Source organism: Caretta caretta, chromosome 3, assembly GCF_965140235.1.
Source record: "Caretta caretta isolate rCarCar2 chromosome 3, rCarCar1.hap1, whole genome shotgun sequence".
In the NCBI taxonomy this organism is placed as follows: domain Eukaryota; kingdom Metazoa; phylum Chordata; order Testudines; family Cheloniidae; genus Caretta; species Caretta caretta.
In genome coordinates this window covers 151,568,147-151,591,678 of record NC_134208.1, presented here as the reverse complement: position 1 = coordinate 151,591,678, position 23,532 = coordinate 151,568,147, and the positions used below count along the sequence as shown (strand labels likewise).

The window sequence follows — 23,532 nt, the reverse complement described above, 5'->3', positions numbered from 1 at the left end:
TCCTGTAGTAGGTAACTTCTGGGAACTCTTCTGGCTCTATCAATCTGTTTCTTTACTTCTGCAGGTGGGTATTGTAGTTGTAAGAAAGCTTGACAGAGATCTTGTAGGTGTTTGTCTCTGTCTGAGGGGTTGGAGCAAATGCGGTTGTATCGCAGAGCTTGGCTGTAGACGATGGATCGTGTGGTGTGGTCAGGGTGAAAGCTGGAGGCATGCAGGTAGGAATAGCGGTCAGTAGGTTTCCGGTATAGGGTGGTGTTTATGTGGCCATTGTTTATTAGCACTGTAGTGTCCAGGAAGTGGATCTCTTGTGTGGACTGGACCAGGCTGAGGTTGGTGGTGGGATGGAAATTGTTGAAATCATGGTGGAATTCCTCAAGGGCTTCTTTTCCATGGGTCCAGATGATGAAGATGTCATCAATATAGCGCAAGTAGAGTAGGGGCTTTAGGGGACGAGAGCTGAGGAAGCGTTGTTCTAAATCAGCCTTAAAAATGTTGGCATACTGTGGGGCCATGCGGGTACCCATAGCAGTGCCGCTGATCTGAAGGTATACATTGTCCCCAAATGTGAAATAGTTATGGGTAAGGACAAAGTCACAAAGTTCAGCCACCAGGTTAGCCGTGACATTATCGGGGATAGTGTTCTTGACGGCTTGTAGTCCATCTTTGTGTGGAATGTTGGTGTAGAGGGCTTCTGCAATAAAATCTGTGCAAGCAGCACCATATAGTGAAGTAGGGATCTTTCAGCTCATGCCCACATTATCCACATGGTGCGAGTTATAGTACAGCACTTTGGTGCACACTGCTATTCATACACTGCACTGCGTGGCAGTATAGACATGCCCAGTTTCTGAAGTGGTGGCAGCCACATTAAGGCTGTCCCCTATGCAAGTATACTAGACAGTAGAGACAACCGATTCCTGCTGCTCTTGCCTCTTTCTGGCACACCTGCACAGAATGGCCTCTGTCTAGCACACCCACTAAAGCCTGTCAGAGAAACAGGGCAACTATCTAAAGCAAAGTAGGGAAATATGGTACCCATCTAATACACAACATGGAATGCTTGGGATACCTTAACAGTACTTTCCAATTTTTGTATCTGTTTGTTTTTTAAATTTTGCCTCAACTTGACATTTCCTAGGTTTCAAATTTTTTAATACAGTTTCATTTTATTTTTCCTCTTTAATTTATATATATTTGCAACCTGTATCATAACAAATTATTTTGTCTTTCAATTTTGCTCTTATGGCCTTGTTTTTTTTTAATTCACTTATCTGTTTTGAATAATATTCTTTGCATTGCCAATAATTAGGAAAGGCAAGGAAGCAGGGCCATTCCTCCCACTTATTTAATAACAAGATAAGACAGATGAACTATACTCTGCAACCCCAATCCAGCAAATGCTTACACACATGCTTAACTTTACTACCCTGAATAGTCCCATATAAGTCAGAGGAATTTTTCATGATAGTAAAGTTAAGCTCATGCATGAGTGTTTGCAGGTTTGGGGCCTACGTTCATATGGAGGACGAAATGAGGATATTTTTAAGTGATATTCAAACTTTGTGTTATATAAAGATTGTAATTTTTCTTCATGCTCTGCATATATTCTGTAACACTCATACAGTAAAAGGATTGTACCACTGGATGGTAGCTCTCTTGTGACTTGGAAACTTCTGCAATAAAAATATACATACATTACAAATTTACACTCTGTGAGCTTTAATTGTTCTGTTACAATATTTTGCAGGAAGATATATGGTAATCTGTTTTTTGTTTTGTTTGTTTGTTTGTTTGTTAAGGGAGCAACATTTCTAATTTCAACTGATTTTCAGTATGCCTTTGTTCTACCTGCTAGTGCAATATTTGGCTTTCCTTTTGTTCTCTATCAGTTTGAGAAAAAAAGTTGTGGTTGTTTCTCTCTACTTTCTCTTCACTTCATTAATATTTAACTTCTCCCAAATCCACAATCTATGGCAAGACAAAACTAGCAGTTCCCATAGGTTAAATATTATTCATAGAGTTCTAAAATGCAACCTACTTTGTCCTATTTTTAACCATTTTCAGATTCCATGAAATATCCTTTTCAGATATGTGATGACATTTTGACTCAATATGATGACATTTTAGAACAACAATTTATGTTGCATCTTGATATGCTGATAAATCATGATTCCTCAAGTTTATTATTTAATGAGAAACAAGTTTGTTGTGTTGGACAACTAACAACAGTGGTAACTCCAGTCACAAATTCTAGGCTAGACTATGTTCCATCATGCTGGAATCTATCATTTCCAAATCAAATGTTTACTGTCATAACAAGCTACTATATACAGGCACTGACATGTAGGGTGACCAGATGTCCCGATTTTATAGGGACAGTCCTGATATTTGGGGCTTTTTCTGATATAGGCTCCTGTTACTCCCCACCCCCGTCCCGATTTTTCACACTCGCTATCTGGTCAGCCAACTGATGTGTGAAAAGAAATCTGAGAGTTGCCTTTCAGAGACAGATAGAACACACAAAACACTTTCCTGGAAAAGGGTCTTGCATTATTGCTTGGAATTTTGTATCATGTGTCACTTTTGTAGTATTGTCCAATTCTTATTTGGTGGTAGGTCACTAAATAGCATAATGCTTCATATGCTCTCTTTCCTCCCCGAGTTGCTTTAGATACTTCTTGCTTTTTAGACTGCGAGGTGCTTGAGTGGCATTCAGTGGCCACATTGATGTTATTGGTCCTGCTGAAGCATTTAACAGGGAGGACCACATGAAAATTGCTGTCTTTCTCCCTGAATTAAATATAGACTGATTTCTTCCTTATTAGATAGACAATCATTTATAGTATCCAGGGCTCAGCACCACCATGTTGTGCGATACACTTGACAAAATTACAATACTTAGTGACGGACATTGGAAGGGGTTATATCATTCAGTCATTAAATTTTTTGAAAAATTACCATGGACCTCAAAATTTTTATCACGGACACTTGTGTCTGTGTACGGACACGTTGCTAACCCCGATACTATCTGACAGTTTGAGGACATATCTTTCTCACGCTCCTTGGTATTTTGGACAGTGACAAATATCTTGATTTCACTTTCTCTTCTGCCATAAAGGTTGTGCAGCTCTTCCACATATGTATTGTGCAATATATAGACTCTATTCAGTGTAGCATTGCATATCCCGGTTCGGTATTAGCTACACGACTACGAAGCACTGAAAGGTGGGACTTGCTGTTTTGTTTAAGTGGACTGATTCAGGTGGTTTAATCGCAAATTAAACATTGCATGCTGGGAATTGTAGTAAGAGAGAGTCAGAGACAACCCTGATGGAAATATTACATCATCCTGACGTGCCTAATTTGCAATGGTTGCAGTGACTGGCTGGGACGCTCCTCTGTTTCTTACTCTGGTAGAGGCTGCTGATGAGAAAACGCCCCGTGCGTTGTGTTTGTAGTAACAGATACGTTTCTTAATCGCCCCGAGTCCTTGCTCAGCAATTCTAATTCCAACATGTCGGAAGAGCCGGAGCTCAGCGGCCTCAGCGACGAAGCAGCCTACCACGTCTGCTCCAACCCGGATCCCAGTACCAGGGTAAACGGGGGACTGGGGGAGGAAGCTGCTGATGAAAGAGGCAATCTGGGGAGATAGGGGATTAGGAAGAACGTGGTAACGAGGAAGGTGAAGTGATAGGGGGAGTGGGGAACGTGCAGTGAGCGAGACAGGGAGTCTGGCCTCTGAGACGCTCAAGGGAGCAGCGGGAGAGTGCAGATTCCTGTGGCGCCCTTACCTAATGGGGCAAGGGGAGGATCTCCTTATGCAGCCCAATGGTGGTTTCCCCTCTCACCTGGATTTCTCTGTAGTTGAGTAACTAAGTCTGCATACAGTTGGACGGCGTCTCCCGCACACTGTTAGAGGGACTCTTCGATCCTTGATACTCACTGCGTTTAACAAGGCTGGTGTAAACTTTTCTCGGGGGCTGGATCGGAGCCATTTGACAGAAAAATCTATCCGATTTTACTTTTTTTTTTTTTAAACTTTTTTTTTCTTTCTCTTTTTAGACGTGGGTCCCTGTCACTTTTCTTATCTCAAGGACAGTGCGGAAAGGATCGGCTTCCCATTTTAAAGCTTATAATTGCAGCCAATAATAATAATAAATCAGTTCTGATAGCAAAGCAACAGGATCAGATGTAGAAAGGCTCAAATATTCTTAGTGTGCTGCATTTGAATCACGGGGGGCCGGGGGGACCTTGAGTAAAAGTTAAGACAAACTCCTTTTTAGATCTTTGTTGCAGTTTAGCACAGTACTTCACAGGATCTTTTATTCTGAAAAAGGATTGGCTGGAGAAAACTCCATAGACTAGTTTTACATGATTGCCTTGTTTTGGAGGGGACTGTGCAATAATATTTGAACCATTCTTGATATGGAATTTTATCTTGTAAATTATTTGTTCGGGCTAGACTCCCGAGGACTGTTTCCATTTTACATCAAAAAGTGAATTCTTATGGCCACAAAATAACTGAAATTTCCCTGTGGCCTGATGACCCTGTGGCCTGATGACTGCTATTACCAGCAGGAGAGTGGGGTGGGGGGAGGTATTTTTTCATGCTTTGTGTGTATAAAAAGATCTTCTACACTTTCCACAGTATGCATCCGATGAAGTGAGCTGTAGCTCACGAAAGCTTATGCTCAAATAAATTGGTTAGTCTCTAAGGTGCCACAAGTACTCCTTTTCTTTTTGCAATTACTTTGCACAGTACTGTAAATTTGCAAAGCACTTTACAGACTAATATCTTTTATCAATTATTATGTAGGCCCTGTAGGTGTTTGCAGGGTCAGGGCAATAGACTTATAGACATACCATGTATGTATTTATGTTTATAACTTTTTGGTCCTACTGATCTTGACAATATCCTTCTAAATTATTGATTCACAATAAAAGCCCAACTTCATGTATTTGTATTGGCATCTTAATGTGCTTTCCTGAGTAGCATAACTACTATAATTTTTCTCTAGGATTTTCTGTTGCAGCAGACAATGTTACGAATAAAAGATCCTAAGAAGTCACTGGATTTTTATACAAGAGTTCTTGGAATGACGTGAGTAAAAATTGCATGAGATAAGGTTTGTCTTAAATATATTTTAATGATCCATTCATCTGAAAAGCAAACCTTGGCATTTAAGTCTGATGATTCAGCCTGGTTCATGTTAATCAGCTAGTGCCCAATTTGGTGACTCACTTGACTTAATCTTCGTGATTGAGGATTTCTATAGTACTCTTACATTTTAAATTCAAAAAGGTGAAATCAAAATAGTTTTAAATCAAATGTTATACTGGGAAAATTATCAGCTTTTTGTTGCTAGTTTTGCTAATTGCCAAAGTTGTTTGCTTATATATAGGCTTGGAAGGATTAGATTTTTGTTGGTAAATGTCAATTTCACTGTATGCTCACAAACTGAGGAAAAAATATTTCCATCTATGTTAATCGAAATTTAGATGAGCAAAGTAAGAAAAATTCTGCTTGGAAACTTTTATTAGAGTTTGATTTAAGGATTTGTTTTTGTTTGTATATTTTATTTTATTGTATATTAACAGGTGATGTTAACTATTTGTTTTAATGGTTAAACCAGATTTAACTTTTTTGAATCTCAGCATCAACTATCATTAATTATTATATGACTCTGTCATTTTGTGATTCTGCCCCATTAGTTCCCACAACTCTGAACATTTAAATCTATAAATATGGGGTGGGCCCGGAACTTTAAAACAAACCTTCATATTATCCACCAAAATTATTTTTAAAAAATAAAAATTGAATTCTGCTAAGTCTGCTTATATAAAAGCTTACAGGCTTTCTCCTCTCTGATGCTGCAGTTAAATAATCATACAGAAATTGTGATATTGCAGTAATTTTCTTAGTAATAAAATTCTGTCCTAAGCACGATACTCTGACTTAATTGAAGGATAAACAAGAAGCTGAAGTCTTAGGACTATTAAAAGATTTCTAGGGCTGCTCTGTCTGCCCTAGCTTTCTAGTGTTCTCGGCTCTTAGGTGTTTGCCCCAGAAGGTGGTAGGCATCCCAGCCCACTCATGTGGGGAATGTTGCTGGGAGGCTAGTGCCCTGCAGTGGCATTTTGTTTGTGCTTAAAATTCATTTCAAACATCAAGCACAGCAGAAGGGCCCTGAAACAAAGTTCTGGCAGATCTGAAACATTCTGACCTATGAAAAAGCACCATCTAAAGTTAATAAGGAAACTATTTTCCAAATATTTTCACGAGTGAAAGGTTCAAGAAGCAGTGGGTTTAATCAGAAATGAGAAGTGAATGAATATCTCTGACTGAGCTATTTCATATAAACTGTATTTGTTACTTAGTGAGAAGTGATTGAAACAGAGTATATATTAGTCTGAGTGACCTATGTCTCCTTGGAGGAGATTTAGTGTTGGCTGAAAAAGATTGAATCACAGACGTGAACAGGCATACTGAGTCAGGTATTTCCTATACTGCTTTTTTTGTATTGTATGAAAAGTGAGACATTAAAACATCTTTATTGCTGGAAGGCAAATAAAATTGATTATGGATTCTCTGAGTACAAACCTTGATTTATTTTCTTGAAGCTAATGGATTTTCACAGGAAATGCCATACCAGATTAGACTAGTAGTCTATACCTAGTACAGTATTCTGTGTCTGACAATAGCTAATACCAAATACCTCAGAGGACTGTGCATGAATATCTGTAACTGCCAATAAAGAAACAAAGCTTCCTTTATGGGCAGGCTTTCCTAACCCAAGGCATCTAGCAGCTGGCTTGTTCCATGAAATATGAAGGTTCTGTATCCTGTTGTTTTTCTATCTTTCTATCCTGTCTAATGTAAGTGTGAACGTTCTCATCCATCTAAATGTATGTTATTGTTGGGTGTGGGGGTTTTTTTTCTTTTTTTTTTTAATTCTGCTATGCACTGGCCTCAGTGATATCTTGTGGCAATGAGTTCAACAGATTAATTGTATTGAGTTTTAAAAAATAAATACTCTTACTAGTTTATTGCCTGTTAAGTCTTCGGTGAAAAAAATAAATAAGGAAGATGGACATAAGCACCCTTATGGAAACTCTCATGCACAAGGCATTGAATACCAGTCTCAGACTTGAGATTTTTATTCTAGTGTACCTACAGTTACTAGTTTTCAGAGGTTCATAAGTTGGTTTTTTTTAATTGATTATTTTCCAAACGTGTTCATGAATATAGCTCTCAAGAATATTTCCATGACATACATTTGAAAACTGAACCACCTTTGTGGGGCTGTGGGAGGGCAGGGAAGAGAATAGTCATAATTCTCTAAAGGGAGAAAGTGGGTGTTTGTTTGTTTGTTTTGTTGTGGTATTTTTTTTTTAGTTGACTTGCAGTCTAGTTGCAACTTTAAAAATGCCATCAATTATGACTCTCTTGTTTTTAAAATTGTTGCCTTTTAGATTGCTCCAAAAATGTGACTTTCCCACTATGAAATTTTCACTTTATTTTTTGGCTTATGAAGATAAAAATGATATCCCAAAAGATACAAAAGAGAGAACAGCTTGGACTTTCTCTAGAAAGGCTACACTTGAACTAACACAGTAAGTGTTAACTCCAGCTTTTTACAGTTCACTTCTGCTTATATTTAATGGATATTAGTTACAACTGTGTGCTTTGCACTAGGTTATATTATTGTATTTTGTTTTATCTGATCATGGTTGTGTACAATTAACGTAATGTGGAAAAATACTTCCTCTTTTATATCATCATAAAAGTATGGCTTGGATGCTGGAAATGACAAGTAGATGGATGCTGGATACCTGAACAAGTAGAACTGTGCTTTTTCTCAATATTCACTAGCCCCAACATAGCATAAAGGAGGGGGAAACGGCTTCCTGAGGAAAACGTTAATTAAGGGAGAGCAGTGAAAAGGAAGATGAAGGGGTCCAGTGTACTAGAAAAGGAATTTTAGAGAACAGCTATGAGGCGGTTGTGGTGTACTGGACTGAGGATACAGTTGGGAGTCCAATCTGGATTCTATCCCCAGCACTGCTATTAACTCACTGTGTGACCTTAGAAAAGTCTATTTAAGCTTTCACTGTATAGAGTACTTTGAGACTGATGGATTAAAAGTGGTATAGAAGAGGGATGTAAAATTATTTTGTCTTTGTTTTTTGAGTGCATGTGGCTCTTTTAATGTCACTTTATCATGTAATACTACAGCGATGGGAGAAATTTGCTTGAAGTCTCAATTGTTACACAGAATGACTATTTTGTCAGTGTGCCACCATGTGTTTTGACATGGAAATAAAATGTATCCTAAATGTTTTGACAGCTGGTAATGATAGGTGCTATGATAACTTATGTAGAGACATAGAGAACCTCCCAAATAGACCAGTACACAAACTTAATAAAACAAATTTGTACTCCCCTGTTGTGCTATTTCAGGTCCCTCTTCCCTCCACACCCAGTGAATAGCTGAGAGCTGACCCCTGCAACACCCCCTCTTCCTAATCTATATGAGGTTAGAGCCCCATCCCAACCCTTCCAGAGTTGAGCCTGAATCCTTGAGAGGAGCAGAATCCAGACACAGCTAGAGCCACAGCAGTAGTGGGGAAGCAAGCTTGGCTCAGTCTGCCTGCCTCCTAGTGTAGGGAATACACCTTCAAAGTCCCAGAACTGTTACTGCCAACCTATGACATCATTAACAATTTGCAAACATGTGCTAGGGAAGGGATTTTATTCTGGGAGAGTGGATTGTAATGACTCTGGAAAAGTGGCTGAGGGTAGCCTATGGTTGAATGGTGGAGAGAGGGCAAGGCAAAGGGATTTAATATATTTAAGTGTTCTTGGCAGGAGTGTTGTCTAATAACAATGAAAGATGGGAAATTCAGTAATAGGAAGCAGTCAGGAATTCAGTTTCAATGAGCCAGAAGAAATAGAATGAAAATTAGTGAAAGGTTAACACTTATAAAACATCCTACAGCTTATATTTGTATTAAGCCACAAGATTTGCAAATGAGAGCTGAATAATTGTATGACCTCTTATTTTATTGTTTCTCCATTTTCATCTGTTGAATTGCCTATTATGACTGTTTAGCTCTTTGGTACAGGATTTGTTTCTTAATGTGTGTTTGGTCAGACTTTAATATAATGGGGCCCCAACTCTGATTGGAGTCTTCAGGCACAACCATAATTAAATTAATATAATACTATTTGATATGAGTGTAGTGGTCCAGAGACATCTACAAAGAACACGTCACAGGACACCACCAGTACCAGGTTGAGTAACCATGAATGCCAACCAGGGAAATAACCCCTTCCTTCCCTGATGAATCAAGGGATGTACCCCACCCATGTACTTATTCTCTACACCAGTACTGATTTGGACTCTTAATACATTCCATGGGTGGCGTACCCCAGCCCATTTATCCACTGACGCTTTTAAAAACTCCCACACCCCAATCTGGATTTATGTGATATGTTTGTACCTCATGAACCTTGTAACTGATACTTGCAATCCCCCATAACCCAAGCCCGACCCCAGATGTACAGTACCTTCCCCCTTAACTTGTGTAAATTTGATTTTAAACATTAACTTTAATAAAATTTTTAGTTCCTATGTGTGAGTCCATATATTGCACAAACTCCAAAAAAATTATCTTAGGGTATGTCTTCACTAGCAATGCTGAAGTGCTGCCGTGGCAGCGCTTTAACATGGCTGTGTAGTCGGGGCATCAGCACTGGGAGAGAGCTCTGGTTTTTGTTTTCTGTTTTTTTTTTTTTTTTTTTTAAACTAAACGAAAAAAAAACACCCCACCTCCATGAGGGGAATAGCGCTGGGAGCACAGCTCCCAAGGCTGGTGCACTGTCTATACTGCCACTTTACAGCGCTGAAACTTGCAGTGCTGAGGAGGTGTTTTTTCACACCCCTGTACGAGAAAGTTACGGCGGTGTAAAGTGGCTTGTAGATGAGGCAAAAGAGAACATTTTAAATTATCACAATGAGAACATGGAAATATAAGTTATCCTTCTGCAAACAATGTTCAAATTCCAAACACGGGGAAATTGCATTCAGAGTTCCATCTATAGATGCATTTTGAATTAATCCATTTCTGTAGTATCTAAATGCTGTAACTTTGGGAGAATGTTCTGATAGGCATTATTCTATGAATGAGGACAGCTGTCCCTGAACTGTAGGGATCTAGACTATAATGTATTCTTGGCTGTGGGTAATGCCATATATTTCTAAATATTCTTTGATTCTTCTCAGAATTTTTTTTTAAACAGCATGCTGCTCTTCCTTTTATATTAATTATGTTTTTCCCTTTCTCTCATAGTAATTGGGGCACTGAAAATGATGAGAATCAGTCTTACCACAATGGCAATTCAGATCCTCGGGGATTTGGTATGTTTTAGAGAAAGTTACGCACTGCAGTCATTTTTCTTCTTTTCAGAATCTGATTGTCTCTAAGTCGTTAGACCATTGAATTGAGAAAATGTTCATATGTAAAATAGAGCCATAAGTTAAGTGTACAGGTTATTGGAACAGTTCTACTACTTTGTTATGATAACTGTACACTAATAACATTTTTATTGTACAGTTATGTGGATGAAGTGACTTAGCATTGTGGATTAGTTTAAGTAAAACGTACTCATTTTGGAAACTTGAAGAGATTTTGAAATCTGGACTTTTACCTCTGTTTTTCCGATATACAGACCCTTGAAAATTAGGAATAAGAACTTGTGGGTAAATATATTGTCTTAAGAATAATAAGCCACAGTTGTAGTTTGTACATACACTTGCTTTAAGAGTCAATTTTATCATTGTTTCTGATAGACATTTTAACATTAAGATTTTAGTAAAAGATAGTAAAAATAAATTTTATCTCTGGTTGCTCCCAGTGTTGAGACTTAGCTAAAGAACATGAACTTGGATCTTGGTTGGAACTTTGTGTGTAATTAGAAGAACATTCAATTTTTTAAAATATAAGATTGAGTTTCGCTCAGATATATGGGTGAGAGCAAAATTTGGCCCTGACGTGCAGAGGAATTCTGTGACTGGATATTCTGAATGTCTGAAAGGTCACTGGTACGATTTATCAAATACATTTTTTAGACTAGACTATTTAATTTGATATTTGGAGTTTCTGAACTGATCCCTGAACCTGGGAACAAGTGATTAGTGTACTTGCCTTTATAAACACAATATTAGTGTTTAAATTCTTACCCTATTTTGTAAATACAGAAAACTTCCTGATACTTGGACTTATTGTTTTTTATGAACACTTTTGCCTTTACCTTTTAATTTCATTTTTCTTCAACTCTGATTCTATTGTGTATATCACTGTGTCACTAGAGTATTCTGCAAAACGTTTTAACTTTTGAGACCCTATGAAACAGCTAGGTTACTGGGAGAAGATAAAAATGCCAAAAATGATAGTACCCTTAATAGATTTTTTTTTTCCAGAAACTAAAACAGGGCTTTCCTTGAGTAAATTATTTTAACACATTTAGATGCATTTTAGATGAGCTAACTTGGAAGCTCTTTGCATAGGATAAAGTGCTTGTCATATTTTGGTACTGTAACAACAATCCATTTGTTGTAATTTTTGCTCATTTATGCACTGTGTATTCTGCCTCTGCTTACTCTGTTGCACAGGTCACATTGGAATTGCAGTCCCTGATGTAGCTGCAGCTTGTAAGAGGTTTGAAGAGCTGGGAGTGAAATTTGTGAAGAGACCAGATGATGGTAAGTCTTCACCAAGTCATCTTATCAATATGATTTGATTCATGATGATTTTTTTTCCCTAGTAAACTGTGACTTCATCTTTCTTTCATGTATTATTAGGGAAGGAGGCTAGGTGATATAGGTTTTTAATAGCTGCTGTGACTTCTTGAATTCATTCATCATCCTCAGGTTTTGCTAGAGCCAATCAAAGTTTCTCTCTTTTATACACTAGGAAAAACTTATATTTGGCCTGCCCCAGAGTAACTTCTGGAAATCTGGTCAGCTATCTATGGCTAAAGTTTGTGCACTTTTGTTGCTACTTCAATTGACCATGTTGTGTTATCTCTTCTATTCCATATAGAATTTCATATGGCAGCAATCCTATGATTGGGGAACGTTTGTCCTATGTGCCAAATTCACATGTAACATCTGTGTTGTTTCATTTTAACATCCTAAAAGCCTAACGAAATAATCTATCCATCAAAATTGGGAAGGTTCCGCAACTTGTCATACATTGCAACCCTAACAGTCCCCTCTTAATTGTCTTTTCTTCCAAAGGATACAAATGTGCTATCTCTGTCCTCTTTTTAAATAAAAAATTTTACTCGTTGTATCATTCTGGTTACTTTCTGCTGTATCAATTCTAGATAATTAGGGCCCTACCAAATTCATGGTCCATTTTGATCAATTTCACAGTCATAGGATTTTTATAATAGTCAATTTCATGGTTTTAGGTGTTTACATCTGAAATTTCATGGTGGTGTAACCGTGAGGGTTCCAACCCAAAAGGGGGTCATAAAGTTGTTGTAGGGGGGTTGCGAGATTTCCACAGTCACTTCTGTGTTGCCTTCCGAGCTGGGCTCGGAAGACAGCAGCCCTGGTGCTTCCTGCAACCAGGGGAGGTACCTGGAGTTGGGTCTGATCTTCCTCCAACAGCAGCCTTGCAGGGGAAGTGGATTGTAATGACTCTGGAAGAGAGTCTCTGCAGAGGCAGGGCAGCTCACACTGCCTGCGTCCCCCCTCCCTGGCTCCCAGAGCTGCCTGGCTGCGCCTCCACAGAAAGGAGGGCAAGGGAGAGCCGCAGGCAGCAGCTCAGCCCTGGCCCCTGGGCAGAGAGAGACAGAGAGAGAGAAAGCAGCAGCAGTCTGTCTGTCCTCTCTTTCTCACACACACATATATAATATCTGGGGGGTTGTGGGGACAGACAAATGGAGTCTGGGTGGGGGAAGGAGCAGCAATGGGCACCCCGGGGCTGGCACTGAGTACAGAGGGGACTTCCTGGATGGGCGAAAGCAACACCCTCTGCCTTCCCCCCGGCAGAGCAGACCCGGGCTGCAGCTGGCTCCCTCCATCACTCCTCCCCCACCCCACAGAGACCCACACAACCCTGAGACCCCCCCTTTGTACCTCCAGAGACAGCTCTCCTGCCCCCTGCTCCCGAGCTCCCTACAATCTCCCCTTTTGCACACACCCCCCCGCAAGCCCATTGGCTGGGAGGCTCCCAGCCTATTGGCCATAGTGGCCAATGGGAGCTGTGCCTGAGTTGCAGAGGCAGACCTGCCTGGCCGCACCTCCGAGGGGAAGCCGCAGGTGAGCAAGCCCCGGTTGGCTGTTGTCATCACAGGCACAACAATTCTCTGTTTGAGAATTTAACTTCACTGAGGCAAGTAATTCAATCTGCTCTTCCTTTCCAGACATTTGTGGCTTTTCCTGTAAGAAAACTTACAATTTCATTGCAGAGAAGTCCATTTATAGTTTTTTCACTTGAAGTATATTTTCTTGTTTATAACCTCATTTATTTTGTTAACTCAGTTTCATCGGCAATTTTAAAAGACACTTGAATTGTAGTCACTGGGTTTTTTTTGTTTTTTTTTCCCTCCATTGGTCTAAAAACACATGGAAGATGTGCAGATTTTTATTTCTGTGGGCCAAACCACCGTATGTGGAAATGTCTACACAGCCGACGTTAATGCTCTCCCAGCGCTGTAATAAAACCACCTCCACGAGGGGAATAGCTACCAGTGCTGGGAGCACAGCTCCCAACACTGTAGCAGTGTCTACACTGCCACTTTTCAGCACTTTACAGTTATTTCACACCCCTGAGCGAAGAAAGTTTCTGTGCTATAAGTGGCAGTGTAGACAAGGCTTAAATGTCTGAGCTAGAAAAGCTCTGCAAGAGTAAGGATCCCCTCAGGAAATTGTCCTCATGTTATTCGTTCGTCTGGGCATTCCATTCTATTGTTCCCTCCTATAGTGATATTTATAAGTGTTTCCACCCACAGGGGAGATCCAGAAGACCTGCATCAACCCAGCAGTGACTCTGTCTCTACCCTTGTTCTGTCCGCTCCCTCTATCAGCCCCTTTGGCCTCCCTAGGATTCCCCCTACCATTAATCTCTCTGGGTCTTCTTTCTCTGGAGCTTGTCATAAAGTTAAGCCTGTCACTCCAGGTTCTTATCTCTGTAATGTATTTATATATTTATTAAGTGTTAATTAATGCACTATGGGAGTCCCCCTATTCCCCCTTCAGCCCTCTGTATAAATTGATCCCCTTCTTCCCATAGGGTTTTCTGCAGCCCTAGGGCAGCAATAACCCCTGTGCCTTTGCAATAAGGTGAGGGTAGGAGACCATGGGTTCCCTATTTATGTGATTTGCAAGAAGTAGTAGTATTACTCAGGGTACCACATGTGTTTAAATGATGTAAGTGCCTTGTAAAATCCTAAAGCAAGCTCATTTTCATTTCTCATGTAGTAATCTCATACTGTATACACACATTTTTTCATTAATTATGAGTTGAATTTATTATTTATTAGCTAGCTAGGTTACTGTATTTTTTCAGTGTGGAAAATTATGTGTGCTATTTTATGGGTTGAATGATTGAATGACTTAACTCTCCCCACCCCCAGTGTCTGTCACTAAATCCGGTAATTTTGTCAAGTGTTCGTCGTGCAACGTGGTGGTGCCTACCTCTGCTTATTGGTGTAACCAAAACTGCAGACAGAACCAAATTGGATTACCTGTATTCCTCTTTCTGTTATGTTTTTTCTTTTCTTTTTACTGCTGTTAAATCCTCTGAAAACTTGTTTTTATCCATTACTAACCTAAGCAGTCTTCTAGTTATTGTGGTATAGAATAGGACTATTGAGGGGTATTTTTTTCCCCTTTGAATTGTATAATCTTTTATATTTCATGCAGTGGGGAGAGTGTTAAAATATTCCTCTGGGGTCTATATTGAGAGCGAATCTCATTGCATAATCGGCTTTAAAAAAAAATCTGGCAGGGAACCAAGAAAAATCTGTATTATCAAACCTATTCCTGTATGAAGGGACCTCACAGCTCCAAGACAGAACTCACTTTCCCTGTCTTCTATTAGTTGCTCCTGTCAGTAACTGCCTTTCATGAAAACTTTGTCATGATAGCATCTTTCCAACAGGGGAAGAAAATGGCTCTCCTTTTGGAGCACTGATTCCTACCTGAATTGGAGTGTAACATCACAGAGCACGCTATTGTCTCTGTGATACCCCCACTTTCTGTTCACCATAGGAAGAAATAGACCCTCTCTACCTGTGCTAGAGATCTTCTGAAATCACACATAGTGATGTAACTGAAGCCCTATGGTTCTTTCGCTGGAACTAGCATTGGTATGTGTGACCCTAGTGCAGAGGCTGGGAATCAACTTTTTAAATACCCTGATGGACAGTATAAGAGCAAGAGTTTGAAAGGAGACCTCATATAACCTTTTTTCTAGTTCGTCAATTTCTCTGTCAAAGCAAATGGCAATTAAACGTCTTTGCTGATAAACTTAAATTTAAAAAAAATCATGAAGTACATAACATGCTGGCAGTATTTACCTGAAGCGTCCCGCCTTGTTAGCAGGTGTTGGTGCTGCTAGGAAAGGTTTAAGTGGGTGCTGTTCACTTTGAGATAGGTGACTCAATACCATCACCTGGGCAGAAAGAAAGTGGGGAAGGGAGAATCTAGATGTGAGTTGAATAGTCCTCAGGGAGGAACCCTAGGATCAGCCATGCCTGGGAAAAAAGCGTGAGCTGAATTTTGGCTTTAACAAACAAAAGCACAAAAATACAACAGCCACCAGGAAGAGCTAGTGTTTGGACTTTACATTCGTTGTTTGTATAGGAGGTTGGAAAAGGCCTCTGATGACATAGCAGTGAAGCAAAAAGCAATTTTAAAATGGCAATTTTATAACATTGGTTCCAACTTTTGCAGTTAAGCTGAACTACAACATGACAGGGTTATAGTGTCACTTCAGTTATGTCAAGTATGATATGATAATGAGCAAACTTGCACAAATACTATCTGTCCCATAGTTTTAAAGCACAAGTTAATCATATAAACTGCTTCCCTGACTGTCTTTAAAAGTCTGAACTGGATCCTCGGGGTTGGTGATGAAATATGATCTAGAACACATTATTTTAACTGCCTGCTCTGTCTGCCACGCAAAGACACGAGGCAATCTTGAAACCATAAATCTGTGTCATTCTTGTCAGTGTAAAATATGCATCTTAATCTTTAAAGACTATTAAGATTGTTCTTAACTATATCTAAAAATATGTATCTTTTTATTGTAGGTAAAATGAAAGGACTTGCATTTATTCAGGATCCTGATGGCTACTGGATTGAAATTTTGAATCCTAATCACATGGTGACCCTCATCTAGTTTTAAAGTAACATACTGTACAATAGGTACAAGCCTTCTCCAGGAGGCTGAAAACATATAACATACTCTACTATTCATGAGACATATACTTGACTGACAGAAATTAACATCACCCACAAATAGTTCTTTACCAATCCTGTTAAAACCTCATCTTGCTTGAATTCCCCCTTGTATTCTTCTTTTGTTTTCTTTTTTGTGCTGCCACTGCTTCCTGTTTCTAATTAGAATATAATACCATCTGTGTTCTGAAAATGCACTCATGCACATTCACCATTTATGCAAAAATTAGTATATTCTCCCCTTCGGGGCTGATTGTTAGTGAAATTTTGGCTGCACAATATAGCTATGTTTGAACCAGCCTGAGAACTGGTATATTGGGGGTGGGATATGTGAGTAGGAAGATTGCTGTATCTTACGTCGTGTAGGTCTACCACCTGTGACAGGTTTTTTGTTTGTTAAACTTGGAGAGGGGATAAAACACTTTTGGGCCACATCTTGCTTACACTGAAGTCTGTGGCAAAATTCCTTTGGACTTCAATGGAAGCAGGATTGGGACCTTTGTGCGTACATTTAGTTATGTCAGTAAGCAGTAGACTTTCAGGTGCAACTTGTAGGTACTCAAGCTGCTTGAGACTAGAAACTTAATGGCAGTGCCACATGAGGCCAACGGAGAGAGTTCAGTCTGTGTTGCATTTGAGCAGCTCTGACTGTTGACTGCAAGTAGGCAGAGGAAGTTTGCAGACTTATCACGTGATCTCAAGAGTGGGCATCTTAAGAGCACAGAATCTGAACATCTATTCTAAAAATCAAGGGCTATGCAGCAATTAGCTTACAACTAAGGAGTAGCTGAAAATGCCATGATTCCCTGTTCAGTGGCTGAGAGCTGGCAGATATACTTATCTGTGATTGTGTGTGATGCCTGGGGTGCTGCTAAATATAGTGTATTTAAAACATCTTTTATATCAAGCTACAATTTGATATAGGAGTTTAACTAAAATCCTAGTAGTTTGTGAAACCATGACTCTCTGCTGTTATGACAACTTTTTATTTGCCTTTTAAAAAATAGTGGTTGCAGTTACACTGAAGTTGTAAATAACAGGAAAACGCTTTAAGTTTATAAATCTTACATGGAGCCAGTTTCATGTTAAAGTGTTTCAGTAGCACTGAAATACTCACTTTACCGTCCCGTTCCCCTGCCTGCCCAAAACCCATAACAAAACCATCTTGGTATTTAGTGCGTTCTATAAGCACTTTATAATTCCTGTTGGGACTGAACAGCCCTGAGTGATGTGACTGTTAAATTGGATAGCCCTCTGGCCTCAGATAAAAATATTTATTTCCAAATAAAGTGTCTGCAAAACTTTCAAAATCCCTCTCTACAGTTCTCTGCTACTATGGTAACTATGGGCTGTATAAGAGATAAGCAGAGATGTGTGGTGACTTTCTACTGTGGGAGACAGTAAGAAGAGCCAAAAATGAAATGGTGACTTTAAGAAATATAACATTGTATATTACTTTTACTTTTCTGGGTCTAGAAGTTTTAATAGAAAATTATTGTCCAGGGACTGGTGGGGAACAGAGGAAAGAAGCTACACTTCATCTTGTTAGAACATGAACAAGCCCTGTTGGTGCAAAAATAAATAATTAAAATAAAAAAAGTACAGCATGTCCTTGAGACAGCAGATCTGGAAGAACTTATTCTATTACAAATTGCTATGTGACTCCTAACATAGATGTGCCCAGTTTTTAATAGCCTGGAATAATTTTTACCCATTCCAAGATGGTAGGTAATAAATTTAATGCAGCAAAATATCCTTTATTAAACCACTGTACCTATGCCTACCTTTTCAATCTCAACAATATTCACAAAAATAAATGCAGGTTAACTTTTAGATCCTTATACCAGGAAACAATTCAATGGCCACGAAGTTCACGTTTAAAGCAAATCCTCTAGATTAATTTTGAGAGATGCAAAAAGGGCAATCTGAGAGAACTCTTAAAAACAGTCATTAGGGCTCAAGCATCTTAGGCAACCTCATCTTATGTCATACGCTTATTACTCTGACATAGGGAACAAGTATTTAGGATTTGGAAAGACAATCCTACTACCCCTCCCCTGTGCTAATTGAAACTCCCTTCTTTATTTTTTACAGCACCCATCATTGTGCTAACTACTTTATACACTTAAAAAAGATATCACTGATTTGAAGAGCTCACAAAATAACTTTAGAAGTGGGCTGATGCATTTTGGGAAGAGAGTGTTCAATAAACAATTGAAATGGGATGTAGCCAAAAAGGATAAGGGTTACAGCAATAAGAGGAAGCATTGGTCATTTTGGGCATAAATACGTTTTGGTGGTTGTCATGTTTTCCTGTAGTTGTCTCACATTTTGTAGGCATCACCGAAGGTTTTTAGGAGGAATTTGAAATGATGGGAGTGTCTTGACAGAGTAGACCTGAGTGTGTAACAAGCATAGGAAACAACATGGAAACAGTTTTGAGAAAAGCAGAAGAATGGGGCTTCGAGATAGGGTGTAACACAATAAGGATAGGTTTCAGAGTAGCAGCCGTGTTAGTCTGTATTCGCAAAAAGAAAAGGAGTACTTGTGGCACCTTAATACTCCTTTTCTTTTTACAATAAGGACAGAAGTCAAAAGCAGCTAAGTCCCATTAACTTTCAATAAGACTTAGCTTGTAAGTGACTGAATCATTTTTGAAAATAGGAGTTAGGTGCTTTTGAAACATATACACCCTAAAGTCAAATTAAGTTCAGTCCTTTTTTTGAACAGAACAAGCATGATCTGGTCACACTATCAGTGGTTTTGCATACTCATGTTCCTGGGTGTGTCTACGCTGTAACCAAAAGTATGATTGCAGCTGGTGTATGCATACTCACACTAGCTTTAATATAGGTAGCATGGTTAAAAATAGCAATGAAGATGTGGCAGCATGGACCCCAGGGCAGGTTGCAAGCGTGAGCATGTATTCAGGGCTCCAGGGAGGCTTGTGCAGCCCCTGGTGAAGCCTGCACCACCACATCTTTGCTGCTATTTTTAGCCACTCTAGCTAGATTAAAGCTAGCACAGGAATGCCTATGCAAGCTGTTGTCACACATCTGATTACAAAGTAGAGAGAGCCTGTCACACTGCTACTATGATGAGAACACGGCTCTAAATGAGTCTTGAGTAAAATAACAGAAGCAGGAGTGCTAACTGTGGCTTCTTCCTCCTGCATTTCCAAGATCTCCAGGCTTGCCATGGTGTATTAGGACAGTGCTTCTCAAGCTATCTGATGTGGGGGACCGGCAATCTTTTTTTTCCAATGTGCGCACAGACCGGCAGCCAATGGCTCACACACTGGCACCGGTCCACGGACCACCACTTTGAGTAGCACTGCATTAGGAGATTATTTAGTCCACTAGTTGCACCAGTGGTGGGAGTGGAGTTTTCTACAGTGAACTAATTTACATAGTTTTTGTGGTACTAAAGAAAGAAATCCGAAGTGAAAGTCAAAGGAAAGCCTAACCAAGATCAAAATGACAAATCTTGTTAATATTTCAAAATTAGATGCTTATGAGCACAGTTTACATTGTAGGTGCACTGTTCTTCTGTAGTATTACATCAGGGATGATCCATTACATATCAAAGTATATGTGTGACTGGAAATGTGAATGAGTAATTTTGTATGGAGTCCTGTAATCAAGCGACTGAACAATATCTTATTCCACAAATGGGATGAGTGACAGTTTCTTGCTCTGCTTTGTTGAGTGTTTAACGACATGAGGGGTTGAATGAGCAGAGGTGGGAGATAAGTGGGTTTAGAGACAGTTAATATGATTTTTAACTAACATGCATTTAGTCAATTGTTTCTGTGCAAATGCATGGGAAGATGCTGTGGTTTGGGCTTCTTGGTGACTAATATGTGATTTGTGTAAATGAAAATATAACTAAAATAGTAGTTGAGGTGACTGATGGCAAGATCACACTCTTGAATATTTGAGAAAGGAGAGAGAGCTTTCATCTCTGCTTCATGGAAAGAAGCAAAGTCTAACTGTTGTTGATTTGTCGTATACCACCTCAGCTACTGAAGATTAACAGGGACTCATTTAAACCTTTAGGGAATAATTATTAAAACTGAAATGTTGACATGACAAACTAACAAAAGCCAATAAAAAACATGTATTCGCTAAAAAACAAGGAGTACTTGTGGCACCTTAGGAGACTAACAAATTTATTTGGGAATAAACTTTCGGGCCTAAACCCACTTCATAAGATGCATGTAGTGGAAAATACAGTAGGAAGAGATTATATATATATATATATATATATATATATATATATACAGAGAACATGAAAAAATGGGGATTGTCATACCAACTCTAACGAGAGTAATTAATTAAGGTGGCAGGTTTCAGAGTGGTAGCCCTGTTAGTCTGTATCAGCAAAAAGAACAAGGAGTATTTATGGCACCTTAGAGACTAACAAATTTATTTGAGCATAAGCTTTCATGGGCTAAAACCCACTTCATCGGATGCATGCAGCAGAAAATACAGTAGGAAGATATATATATATATATACACACACACACACAGAGAACATGAAAAATGGGAGTTGCCATACCCACTATAACAAGAGTGATCAGTTAAGGTGAGCTATTATCAGCAGGATAATAATTGCTGGAAAAAAAACCAACAACCAAACCTTTTGCAGTGATAATCAAGATGGCCCATTTCCAACAGTTGACAAGAAGGTGTGAGTAACGGTAGGGGAAAAAATAAGCACGGGGAAATAGTTTTACTTAGTGTAATGACACTTCAATCTCTCTGGTCACACGATTAGACCTAAAAAGGGCAATACTACCGCAAAAAACTTCAAAAACAGACTCCAAGGAGAAACTGCTGAATTGGAATTAATTTGCAAAGTGGATACAATTAATTTAGGCTTGAATAAAGACTGGGAGTGGATGGGTCATTGCACAAAGTAAAACTATTTCCCCATGTTTATTTATTCCCCCTACTGTTACTCACACCTTGTCAACTGTTGGAAATGGGCCACCTTGATTATCACTACTAAAGGTTTTTATTTTTTCCTCCTGCTGATAATAGCCCCCCTTAACTCATCACTCTTGTTATAGTGTGTATGGCAACCCCCATTTTTTCATGTTCTCTGTGTGTGTATATATGTACAAAAATGATTAGGGAGGGCAACAAAAATGATTAGGGGTCTAGAACACATGACTTATGAGGAGAGGCTGAGGGAGCTGGGATTGTTTAGCCTGCAGAAGAGAAGAATGAGGGGGGATTTGATAGCTGCTTTCAACTACCTGAAAGAGGGTTCCAAAGGGGATGAATCTACTCTGTTCTCAATGGTAGCAGATGACAGAACAAGGAGTAATGGTCTCAAGTTGCAGTGGGGGAGGTTTAGATTGGATATTAGGAAAAACTTTTTCACTAGGAGGGTGGTGAAACACTGGAATGCGTTACCTAGGGAGGTGGTAGAATCTCCTTCCTTAGAGGTTTTTAAGGTCAGGCTTGACAAAGCCCTGGCTGGGATGATTTAACTGGGAATTGGTCCTGCTTCGAGCAGGGGGTTGGACTAGATGACCTTCAGGGGTCCCTTCCAACCCTTATATTCTATGATTCTATGATCTTCCTACTGTATTTCCCACTGAATGCATCCGATGAAGTGGGCTGTAGCCCAGGAAAGCTTATGCACTAATAAATTTGTTAGTCTCTAAGGTACCCTAAGTACAGCTCGTTCTAATTAACGTGGGCTATTAGCAGCAGGAGGAAAAAAATCTTTAGTAGTGATAATCAGGATGGCCCATTTCAAACAGTTGACAAGAAGGTGTGAGTAACAGTAAAGGGAAAATTACCATCAGGAAATAATTTTTACACAAACTAAAAACTCTTTGGGGGGGGGGGGGAACCCAGCTGGGGGCGGGGCTGAGGAGAAGGCCCCACCCATCTCCACGATCTCACTCGTTTCCGCTGCCCCTGGGTTGGGTACCAGAGAGGGAAAGTGCTCAGCGACTCCGGGCTCAATGAGGCAGGTCGTTACTGACCCCAGCGGGGCGCCGGGGCTGATGGGAACGGGCCCGCAGCGCTGGCACACAGCTCCCAAGCCTAGGGCGTCCCGAGGCCGTAGCTATAGAGCCAGTCACCCCGGCTCCCTTGTTGCTATGTACGTCAGCACGTAGGGGCACGTCTGTCGTTGCTAGGGGAGCTCAACGTGCAGGGGGGATGACGTAGTGACGCCGCGGTGCCGAGCCGAGGAAGGGGAGGGTGCAACTGCTGCTACCAGCGCTCCGGCCGGTGAGTCCTGGGGGGTTGTTGTTGGCCCGGCGCACCATCGCCCGGGGTTGTCCTCTGTCCCCACCCACCAAGGGGGCGCGGAGCCCCGGCAAGGGGTGGTGGCGGGGCGCGCACCCCTCGCCGCGTGTGAGCGGGGGGCGGGCCCCTCCGCCCCCTGAGGGCTTCTGTGCGTCCTCTGGGGATTTCGCGGTCCCGGCCTGCGCGCCTGCTCTCCTGTGTGTCAAGGGTTGCACGCCACGGTCTGTGTTTAGGCTGTTCCGTGCCGACCGGCCCTTGGCCGAGCCGCTGCCTCCCCTCCGGCCGCGGCTGGCACCCGCCCGCCGCCATGTCAGGGCCAGCGAATACGACCCCGGCACAGCGCTGTGAGGGGATAATTCGTGGTCCCCGGCACTGGGGAGCACAAACGGGGGCCCGCTGCAGAAAACCCTGTTATTGTGCGAGGGAGGGAGTGCACCTGAAATGGCCTGTAGTGGGGAGCAGGAAAGGGGTGCGGGGGAAGCAACGTCCATAGTATGACAGGTTTCAGTGGTAGCCGTGTTAGTCTGTATCAGCAAAAAAACCGAGGAGTCCTTGTGGCACTTCAGAGACTAGCACTTGTTTTAGTGCCCTGGCAGTGCCAGTCTAGTTAAAGTTGCATTATGACTTCTGCTTGACCTCTCCAAATACCCTAAAATCGATGGATTTAGTTGGATTTCTTTGGAGTTGAGTGTGCCTGAGGAGAGTGCAGGGTAGCGCTAGTGACTCAAATTTTGGGGGTCAGTTGAGGTCGCAGTTGTGACGACAGAAGCCTAGAAAAA

The 23,532-nt window shown here is 40.5% G+C and overlaps 2 protein-coding genes across 5 annotated transcripts in view; both read left to right on the top strand.

The window, feature by feature from the left end:
- Positions 1 to 3,328: 3,328 nt before the first annotated feature.
- GLO1 (glyoxalase I) lies at positions 3,329 to 18,097 on the top strand. The gene is made up of 6 exons (XM_048843482.2): positions 3,329 to 3,595; positions 5,019 to 5,101; positions 7,474 to 7,614; positions 10,354 to 10,421; positions 11,676 to 11,765; positions 16,334 to 18,097. The coding sequence occupies exons 1-6, from the start codon at positions 3,515 to 3,517 to the stop codon at positions 16,420 to 16,422; spliced, it is 552 nt and encodes a 183-aa protein (XP_048699439.1). The 5' UTR covers positions 3,329 to 3,514; the 3' UTR covers positions 16,423 to 18,097.
- A 4,450-nt stretch (positions 18,098 to 22,547) lies between these two features.
- BTBD9 (BTB domain containing 9) overlaps positions 22,548 to 23,532 on the top strand; it is a 308,026-nt gene continuing 307,041 nt past the window's right edge. Inside the window, exon 1 of one of the 4 annotated variants that reach the window (XM_075127029.1) lies at positions 22,548 to 22,735. The gene's annotated coding sequence lies outside the window, so the exon portion shown is untranslated. The remainder of the gene's footprint in view (positions 22,736 to 23,532) is intronic. The other 3 variants (XM_075127030.1, XM_048843484.2, XM_048843485.2) reach the window with 3 other exon arrangements.